This window comes from Oryza brachyantha, chromosome 11, assembly GCF_000231095.2.
Source record: "Oryza brachyantha chromosome 11, ObraRS2, whole genome shotgun sequence".
In the NCBI taxonomy this organism is placed as follows: domain Eukaryota; kingdom Viridiplantae; phylum Streptophyta; class Magnoliopsida; order Poales; family Poaceae; genus Oryza; species Oryza brachyantha.
This window is the reverse complement of record NC_023173.2, coordinates 17439752-17450664: the sequence shown is the minus strand read 5'-3', so window position 1 is coordinate 17450664 and position 10913 is coordinate 17439752. Positions and strand designations below refer to the sequence as shown.

Here is a 10913-nt window from a genome sequence, read left to right as displayed (position 1 = left end):
AGGAATTTGTATTGTGTGTGTTCCTATACAGTTTCTATATATGATCAAATTTGATCGATTGTTTTCAACATTTTGCTTCCGATTGTTCCCTCCAATCTTAGGAGCTGATCCGCAGTTTTGAACTACAATACGTTGATTAATTACTATATTTTGGTCGTTCATCCTATACCAGAAATTTACATGCATGATTATCAATAGCCAGCTTACCTAGCTAGATTCAATCGCCAATTATCAATTCAAGCACACATAATATGTTTTGATGTAAGTGTACACGTACACCGTAAAAGATTGAATTTCTAAGGTAAGATGATTGTAAAAACTCAAAAGGTTATAGGACAATCAATTATGTCCAACTGAGTGTGTGTACCTCTAATAATCCTACATACTACTATAGCTTAACAAAGACAAGAAGCAGATCGGCAATATAGTGAGGAGAACGAACTGACACAGCAATCATCTGTTTTTTGTCTTATGTATGCACTTCTTAGGTTGAACTCACCAGTAGAGATTTTTCTCAACTTTTTTCTTGGCTTTTGCGTTCACGCTCCTTAGACGGTTAAAACGATGTATTATTTTAAAAAAAATTCTATATAGAGGTTAATCATTTCATCTCATCTTTTTAAATAGATTTTAAATATTGTAGTAGCTAATTCTATTGTTTATATGATTAAGTAACTATAAAAATAATCTTCATCTGCTCAAAATAACACAGCCTTAGGCCATATTCTTTTCAGATTATTTACTGGATTATTTGCCCTCACTTTGAAGAACACATTTTCTAAACAGAACTTTCTTCCAGTGCGCACATTGTTTAGACCATTTTTTTTAAGCTACTCCCCCATGTTTGATACTATAAATCAGTTTAAGTTTGCCCTCATCCTAAGTCAAACCACTTAAAGTTTAACTAAGTTTAAAAAATAAATATACTATAAACATGTATTCAATTGTGGATTTGATGGAACTAATTTTGTGTTGTAGATGTTAGTTAATTTTTCTATAAAATTAGTTAAACTTAAATAGATTTGACTTGGGATAAACTCAAAATGACTCATAATATGAAATAGAGGGATTATTTATTAAGTTTGGTTATTATAATAATTAATTTACCCCTATAAATTTAGTATGTATAATCCATAACAATAGTCCCATCAATAATATAAATTAAACGGGCACTTAAAAAGTGCCCATCTATGCATCATGTGGGGGCACTGTATTGTAGATGATATAGGGATAGGGGCTCATTGTTGGTTTTTTATGAAAAAAACAAACGTCATATTTGAAAAAGAAATTTATAAATAAAACATATATATATTTATATATGTGCGTATATATATATATGTGTGTTTTTTTCTTAGCAATCTAAAAGCAAAAGCTGAAAAATAAACTACGATTAAAAAACCTCAAATTTAACACCAAATTTAAGTTTGATAATTTATTTTTTTACGAGCATAAACAGAAGCGAAAAGACAGAGGTGATAATATTCTGATTCTTCAAGTACGTGTACATATCTTCATAAAAAACTATACTTTAAGTAAGAAACTCTGTTTGTAAATGGTTTTTTTATGGTGCGTTTTGTGTTTGCATGCATGAGGGAGAGAGAGAGAGAGCCGAACAAGAACAACTGGCCAAGCTGCCATTGCTCTGGATTTGGCTCTAGCTAGCTAGTAGACAGAAGGATGGTCGATGAATTGCAAAAGTTCAGAGGGTGCATGCGTTTACACATGCATGCATGGTGTTTCTCTGGCCGGCCGGATCAGTAGTAGCTTGGATCTCTCTCTCTCTCTCTGTCCCGTTGCCGTTGGTGATCAACGCATGCACATGGAATATTTCAAATCAAGACGCCTCCCGCTGCCTTCATATATACATGGATTATTTGATCTCCCATCAACTGGCATACTTCCTGCATGCATGAGACTCTGACTGCTGATAATTTGTTGGCCTCCACATGTTCAATATGCTTCAAGGATTGGCGTTGAGCCAGCTACGTACAATGGGATTAATCCTTCTTTTTCCTTTTCTACACAGGCCTGATTATATTAAACAAGAGATCAAATTACAACCATGTGTTTAATTAATTAATTACAATTAAAAACAAAAGATTTACCCGCAAAGAAAAAAAAAGGCTCTATATCTTGAACTATCACAAGAGACTCGAGCACATGAGTAAACTATAATGCTAACTCTCGCACAGGTAAAAGTTAAATCAAGAAGCACCTGCCACTATCTTCATCTATCCCCGTGACAAATTACCGAATTAATTGAACAAACTGGTAATCCGAAACCTAATGACGGTGCCGTTTGTGATCCAATAGGCAAGCCTTCTTAGGTCCTTTTTTTTTCGATCGAGAATCTCACGGTGAAATAGCCACCAATCAAGACAGAGGAATTAAACACAAAACTCCTTGTAGATAAACATCTTTAGATACTGGAGAAAACACTAGAAAACATAATAGACTAGGTAGAGAAGAGAGATGTCTCCCTTCTCACTTTCCGCCTGCAAGAACTCTGAAGAGTGCAGGGGGTGCATTGGGGGGGGGGGGGGGGGGGGGGGGTGGGGGTGTGGTGGAGCAATGACACAAAGGGGCATGGATTCGCTTATGTTAACTTTTCAATGGCATAGTTACTAACATGTGGATCTATGTGCCCAACGTATCAATAATCACATCCCTCTTATATTATGCTAGAGGATCTCAACCCGGCAATGAAGACCTAGCTCCAAAGATAAGCAATTACAGGATGACCGTCTCATAACCTTTGAAGAGGCATTGGTGTTAGTTCTCAATACTTTTTTCATGGTCAACATAGCAATAGAAGTGTAACAGATATGAGATACCCTATAGAAGTGTACTTACTTCAACAAAAGTAATAAATACCAATTCCTATATAGAAAAAACTATACATACGACAAAATTATGATCATATAAGGAATGCGTCCTTGATAAGGGAACAAATGCATACTTCTGCTTGGCTCCTATTAAGACTAATCAGATCGTATTCACACTTATCTTCCTAGTGCTACTTCAACAAGGGGGCGGGCATCAAAGGTATAAATTCAAGGCCCGCAAGACCAAGATAACCAATATAGCCAAGACACAATACAATCCACTTCTAGCACCATTGAGTAAACATTGGAGAAGCCTAATAACGTTTAGTCACCGACAACCATGAATTAGTTCCATGCCGATGTAGTTATACACTAGATTAGGATTATTATTTTCATGTGTTGTAATCACCATAGATTGATATAGTTTATCTAGTCTTCAATAGAACATGATATAGGCCTAGTACCCACCTTGGGAGACTAAACTTGTATAAAAAATTCTTGTCTCACTTGCTCTCTTGGTAGATTCGTCTGCATCTTCATATCGACTAATCTATATGTCCTTCAAATACATCATTTATACATAGACCACATTGTCAAATTATTATTCATCAACACCCTTTCTAAGGTACATGGTTGTATCTCTCATACCTACTTAAAGCCCATAAAACACAATGCGAAAAAATGATTGAAACAATTAGCAAACATAACTACACAAAAGAGTTACTTGCTGAAGAGTATATTTCACAATGGTTGCATATTTTCATCAAAGTTTCAGAAAAATTAGGGCTAAACCATTGTTTTTATTTAACACCACATCAATATTGTCTGATCGGCTGATCGAACCTGATCGCCATGGCACCGATCAGGTAGATCAGACCGATTAATTGAGTCTGATCGGTACAGTACTACAATCTATGCAGTGTACTAGTGTGCAATATAAAATACAATAATAGAGGAATCATTTGATGGTTAGATGGTAATTACCTTTGAGCTTTGTTGTTTGAGGTGCCCATAACTCCAGATTCTAGTCCTATACTCCATATATTTCTAAGAGACTAAGATTCTAGTCCCATACTCCATATTAAAATTCGACGAGACTAAATATTGCCTAGCCCAACTCAAAACTCCAAAGTCACATGCTGATCGGTTGATCGCCACCCCTTCTGATCGCCCAATTAATCGGACCTAATCATCGGCTAATCGGACGATCGGGTTTCTAATCGGTCTGATCGTTTCGAATGGCCTAATCGAGGTCAGGGGACCAATCAGTCTGATTAATCGCGATTAATTGGACGATCAGATAACACTACACCACATGTAATTACACTAGTGTACAATTTGGACTGGGGTGAGCGAGCATATACCCAGGGCATATGTGTGATAACTTAATATAGGTAATAACACATAGGTGCATATCTAAAAGGAAAACACTATATGTTTTCATTCTTTTTTATTGTGAGTAATATATGATCAAATAGTTATATTTCCATTTGATTTTTATTCATTTTCCCTCCATGTAGATCAATATGTGCATTTTTTAAATGAATAATTTTACTACAAGATACAAAAAGTTTGTGTAATTTGCTGGTGGTCATAAAAAAACTTGTCACGGCTGAAATACACCTAAAAAACTAGTAATTTGTTAGAGGACATTTGTTAACACCAAAATTTGGTATGATTCTTTAGTGGATTCGGTTAAGTAAAGAGGTAGATCAATAAATGGAAAGGCCAAATTCAAGAAGAAATTGCGAAGATCATGACAAGACAATTTTATCCTTTTTTAAAAAAAATCTCTCGTAATTAGGAATGGTTAATTGTTTTCTTTTTTCTCAGAAAAGTTTTATTTCGTGTCCGATATGTACTTGTATAAACATGAGGGTATATTGTATACATAGGTACACCCTAGGGCTTGTAACTCATCTCCTTAGAAGTAGGTTTTTTTTTGACCGAACGGACTCTCAACTGAGTTGCATCAGTTAGGTCCGACCTTCGGCATGTGAGTTTGTTCTCTTCACCATGTTAGTCGTATTGGCAAGATCGTGACTTTCTCGATTCAGTTTGATATTCTAATCCGGTTATCCTAGCTATTGTATCAGTTTCAGTTCAAGTTACACTTTTGTGTATTTTATCGTTCTGGTTAATTATAGTAATTGTATTGGCTAGGTCAGAACTTTCTTGGTTAGGTCCAATATTCTTATCAAAACCCCTACTATTGCTAGTGATTATAACTGTTCAGTTCTAAGTTATTCTAGTATTAGTTTTTTTTGTGTGTCTAAAAGTGCATCGAGGCCCCTAATTAATTGGTTATTAATGATAATTACTTAGCGAGCAGTAAAGTGTACGTGAGTTATGTAAAGTAAAAGATTAGTCCTTATGAAGGTGAAGTCATAACCATGCCCATGTAGGAAAAGAGAAAAAAAGATAAAACTGTGTTGTGGAAATATTTGTATATTTTTTGAGTCAATAGGAATGTCATAGTATGAAGAGGGGTGTTGCCATAAAATCTAGAAATCAGTCCGGTGGTTCGAAATTATTTTTGAAGTGTCCCTCATTGCTTTTTGCTTTGTTTGAAGCTTTGTTCTATTATTTGGAAGTTCCAAACAAGTGTGGGTCACTCCGTTTCAATTTCTTAAAACTGCCAAAAGTTTCAAAGAGATCAATGTGATACACTTGAGTCCAGTTCTGTAAAACCGCTAAAAGTTCTAAAGTTGTCCTCCAAAAGTTCTGAAGAAGTGTTGTGCACTTCTTGGTTTTGGTTCTATAAAACGGTCGAAGGTTCCAAAGACTTGTTTCTTTTAAAATGAGCTTGAAGTTTCTATGTGTTGTGGGTGGCTGTCAAACTTCACTGTTCGAAAATTCCGAAGAGACCATCTTTTGCCCCAACAACCAGATTTGGAGAGGGGTTATAAATACTCCTTCCATCTCAATAAGCTAGGGTTGTTGCTTTACTTTAACATTTATTTTTCCTTGGCTTGATTTCTTGTATTCAATTTGAACCTTGTTTTCTCACATCCACCTCTTCATAGATCTAAAAGTTTGGATCTTATGTGCGTGAGAGAATAATTGATTTGGGTTGGTTTGAGTGCTTGATCTTGACTTTGTAAGAAATTTTTTGAGCACTAGATTCAGCCCCAAGACGTTCATTGGAAACCTTTACTCTTAGTGGTTGAGGACACTTAGACGGCTATGTGTCATTCCTTGAGCCATCTAATTGTGTGTGGTGAGCCAAGAAGTTCTTCAAGGTTGGGTCTCACCTAGCCTAGGGTGTCTGTGTTTCAAACTCTTTCCTGCTAATATATTGACGTACAAATCTTTTACGCATTTGAGAAAAAAAAGGCAAGCCTCGAGATTGACAAATAGATAAATCTAGACATAATGGGTCTTGCACTAATATATTGACGTGCAAATCATTTATCATGGGTCTCCAAACTCTTGGGCCTAATTGAACTACTCCATCCACTACAGTGCAAGATTTTTTTTTTACTTTGACCATATTTATATGAATGCTAATGAATCTAAATAAATATATATATAAATCAATCATATACATTGATCAATAGATAAATCTAGACATGACAAAAAATTTCTAAAATAGAACAAAGGAATCATTTATCTAGGTAGCTCACACTAAGTGATATTTTTGGGGCTAGTACTTGAGGCATTACTGTACTTGGTCTTGGAAAGGGATTCATTTCGTGGGAATATGTGAAACTGTTTTAAGTTTTAAGCACACGGGTGGATGTCTACCCGTATGCTTGCATGTCATCTAAATAGTTATAAAAAATATGAAAAAAATTTAATAACATAGATTAATATGAGTATATCACTTTACAGACATGCAAGTTTAAATTTAACTTGTACAAGTTGTAGCAAAAAAAAAACTAAAACTAGTATACACACATTTAATTACAATTATTTTTGTTATTTTTTATCACATGTAGAAGTCGAATTTAGACTTGCATGTTTGTGGAGTGATATAACTCATATTAATCGTATCTTATCAAATTTTTTTCATATTTTTTATAACTATTTAGATGATATGTAAGCAACGAGTGAACATCCACCCGTGTACTACAAAACTGCATCCGTGGGAATATATATGCACGAATTGGATGGTAATTATTGGTGGTTGGATATATACTTGTGTCCTGATGATCCAATGGTTATAAAAAGGTGACCAAAATTTGGGAATTGGTAAATGGGATACTCTTGTACATGTTAATGAGCAGACATGAGCTGGGTAGAGACGAATGAAATGATGCATGCGACAAAAGTGAAGAAGGAGCTGCAAGCTTCCATGGATTGATGGACGGGGTTGTCCGGCCTTTGTGGATCGTCGGATCTCATCCATCGGGAGGCGGAGAAGCAGCCACGTATACATATATATGGTGGATTATTTCCTCCGCGTGCGTGTGTGTGGCTGATGGAGCACCTCCAAACTCATCCACACAAATTAACTCATATCTCTATATCCAATACTACTCTCTGCATATATATCTATTAGCTACTCTACTTATCATTAATTTGCGTCATATAATTAATTAACATATAAAATATATTAGGAACATGCAGGCACGCTCTAGAAGAATCTGGCACAGTACAGTCGATCGATCGCTTGGACACTAGCTATAGCTGCAATCGTTTGCGTTGCATTGCTACGGCTATAAATAAATCTCCCTTCATCTCTCGCTACCTCCATCGATCATCTTGCCTTCACCAGCTGCTTAATTAATTGCACATTTTTCCTCACTCGCTCAGTTAATTACTAGCTGCTAGCAAGCTCGATCGATCGGTAACAAACTAGCTAGCCAGCTGCAGCTAATTAATCAAGCATAGTGATGCAGCTGCTAGCAGCGACGTCGACGACGATGGCTGCTTCTTTCTCCTCCACCGTCGGAGCCCCGGTATAATATTCCTACACTTGATTTCATAAAGGCTAATTAATCAATTTCCTTCCTGCCTACATTCTGCTGCTATGTATTTGCATTTAATTAAGCAAGCTTCATTGTCCTCTTTCTACCTTTTTTGTTTTGTCCCACAAATTTTACAATGTCAAAATTCAGTTTTTATTTTATAATAAGAGTGATTTGGTAGCTTTGTGGAGGTATTATTTGACATACCACATGACAAATTTTGGTACATCTTAATTTGTACCTCAAATGCCTGGATCTACCAAACTTTACAGTAAAGTTGGTATCTTTCAGTACATCTCCAGGAACATAAAATTTATTTACAATAAATTTATGAATTTCATCATATTTATAGTTTTGAGATATTTATTTTAAAAAGCAGTCCGTAAAGCATTAATTTCATGATTTCGGCTGGGTTCTTTTGGTTAATGAAAGATGAACGATCATCTGACTTTTAATAACTATTTAATAGTATAAATAATAAAATTATTAACTATAAAATTAAAAATTCACTCTACAAGAGTGATATGATGAACTTCTATATTATTTTAAAAAAATTACTATTTAACAATTTAACAAGAGCGCACAGAAGTTTTTTTTTTGAGAAAGAAAAACTAAAAACCCCTTTCATTTTCATTAACAGAAAAGATAACCATATGTTCCCACAAAACTCCTGTATACACAGCTCGAACCCATCCTCCCACTACCAAACTAATCTCATAGAACCAAAAACACACTAACAAAAGTTGAGGAATAGTTTGGCCCAAAGCCCAAAAGAACGCAGCCCAAGCAAGCAAAAACATGAATGGATTTAAAGACAGAAAGACTGTTTTTCTGAGGTCAACAGGAGTCCTGCTCACAATGAGAGAGAGACAGAGAGAAAAAGAAACAGAGGAGTCGTATATATGAAAGCAGATGAGATGAGGTATAAATAGTGACATGAGAAGCTGAGCTAGCTAGGTGCATGGTTTGTTTGGCACTTGGGTGGCAGCAGCTGGCAAACGGGTTGGTGGTGAAGAAGGTGAGGGTGGGCGCGTACGGACATGGCAGGTCGAGGTTGGTCAAGAGGAGGATCATGGCGATGGCGAGCAAGGAGCTGGACGAGGAGAAGCAGACGGATGGCGACCGGTGGAAGGGGCTCGCCTACGACATCTCCGACGACCAGCAGGACATCACCAGAGGGAAGGGCCTCGCCGACTCCCTCTTCCAGGCTCCCTCCGGCGTTGGCACCCACGAGGCCGTGCTCACCTCCTACGAGTACCTCAGCCAGGGTCTCAGGCAGTAAGCATCATCATCTTCTCCATCCTATGAATGCTGCATTGATTTGCATTGACCATGAACGTAAACTAGGTACAACTTGGACAACACCATGGACGGCCTCTACATCGCCCCGGCATTCATGGACAAGCTCGTCGTCCACATCTCCAAGAACTTCATGAAGCTGCCCAACATCAAGGTGCCACTCATCCTCGGCATCTGGGGAGGCAAGGGCCAGGGCAAGTCCTTCCAGTGTGAGCTCGTCTTCGCCAAGATGGGAATCAAGTCTCTACCTGTTATGTTAACCTCTACCTTAATTCATTCCTAGCTAGCTAGCTACTTCTACTTAAAATGCACTGCACTGCAGCCCCATCATGATGAGCGCCGGTGAGCTGGAGAGCGGCAATGCCGGCGAGCCGGCCAAGCTCATCCGGCAACGGTACCGCGAGGCGGCCGACATCATCAAGAAGGGGAAGATGTGCGTCCTCTTCATCAACGATCTGGACGCCGGAGCCGGCCGGATGGGCGGCACCACGCAGTACACGGTGAACAACCAGATGGTGAACGCCACGCTGATGAACATCGCCGACAACCCCACCAACGTGCAGCTGCCGGGCATGTACAACAAGGAGGAGAACCCGCGCGTCCCCATCATCGTCACCGGCAACGACTTCTCCACGCTGTACGCGCCGCTCATCCGCGACGGCCGCATGGAGAAGTTCTACTGGGCGCCCACCCGCGAGGACCGCATCGGCGTCGCCAAGGGCATCTTCCGCACCGACAAGGTCCCCGACGATGCCATCGTCAAGCTCGTCGACACCTTCCCCGGCCAGTCCATCGACTTCTTCGGTGCTCTGCGTGCCCGCGTTTACGACGACGAGGTGCGGCGGTGGATCACGGAGGTCGGGGTGGAGAACGTCGGCAAGAGGCTGGTGAACTCGAGGGAGGGGCCGCCGGAGTTCGAGCAGCCGAGGATGACGCTGGAGAAGCTGATGGAGTACGGCCACATGCTGGTGCGCGAGCAGGAGAACGTGAAGCGCGTGCAGCTCGCCGACAAGTACCTCAGCGAGGCGGCGCTCGGCGACGCCAACGACGACGCCATCAAGTCCGGCAGCTTCTACGGCAAGGCCGCGCAGCAGACGCCCGTCCCGGTCCCGGCGGGCTGCACCGACCAACGCGCCGCTAACTACGACCCCACCGCCCGGAGCGACGACGGCAGCTGCGTCTACAACTGATCAATCCAGTCGCCGCCGGCGCGCGCTTTCTCAATTAGTAATTATTTACACGTACATGCAGTACTCGTTCATCAACATTATGCATGAACAGTACCGACCGATGGACGTACGAGTACGGTTGTGAAGTCGTAAGTACTACTCCGTACCTGCCGATTTGACACTGCACAGATTTATAGTAATTAATTAAAGCATATTAGTTGCCTATAGTCCAATCCGGTCTCTGGTTACCATGGATGTCTGATTGTTTGGCGATCGGTATATTTACAAACGAAAAATAATTTATAGATAATAAATAAAAAATTATATATATATATATATATTCTTAGCGATATAAAAGTCAAAGCTGAAAAAAATAAACTTTAGCTATAAAACCCGAAAATTAACTCTAAATTTAAGGTTGAAAATTTAAATTTTGGTATAGACAAAAAGATGGAGGTGATATACACATATGACTATGGATGCATTCTCAAGTTGGGGGTTGCATTAATTTGTTACTAAAAGTGCATACGCTATATAAAAATTCCTGTGCGATTCATGCTGTAGGAGGTGTCATTGCAATGATGTACAAGTTGGGGAATGCATACACAGTGTGTGTACTATTTGCTAGTGAGATCGATGACAGTATTATTTCAATGTGGATCTTAATTACAAGTGTCATCGATCACTTAACAAACGACCCCATCTCA

The 10913-nt window shown here is 39.0% G+C and overlaps 1 protein-coding gene across 2 annotated transcripts; it reads left to right on the top strand.

Moving 5' to 3' along the window:
- The first annotated feature begins 7536 nt into the window (after positions 1–7536).
- Positions 7537–10458, top strand: LOC102708198 (ribulose bisphosphate carboxylase/oxygenase activase B, chloroplastic-like). Of its 2 annotated transcripts, none has more exons than XM_006663631.3 (4): positions 7537–7729; positions 8730–9016; positions 9086–9277; positions 9360–10458. In XM_006663631.3, exons 1-4 carry the CDS (start codon positions 7664–7666, stop codon positions 10225–10227), a joined length of 1413 nt encoding a protein of 470 aa, XP_006663694.2. In that variant the 5' UTR covers positions 7537–7663; the 3' UTR covers positions 10228–10458. The 2 variants fall into 2 exon arrangements, with proteins under 2 accessions (XP_006663694.2, XP_015697866.1); XM_015842380.2 differs by having other exon boundaries at positions 8727–9016.
- Positions 10459–10913: the final 455 nt, after the last annotated feature.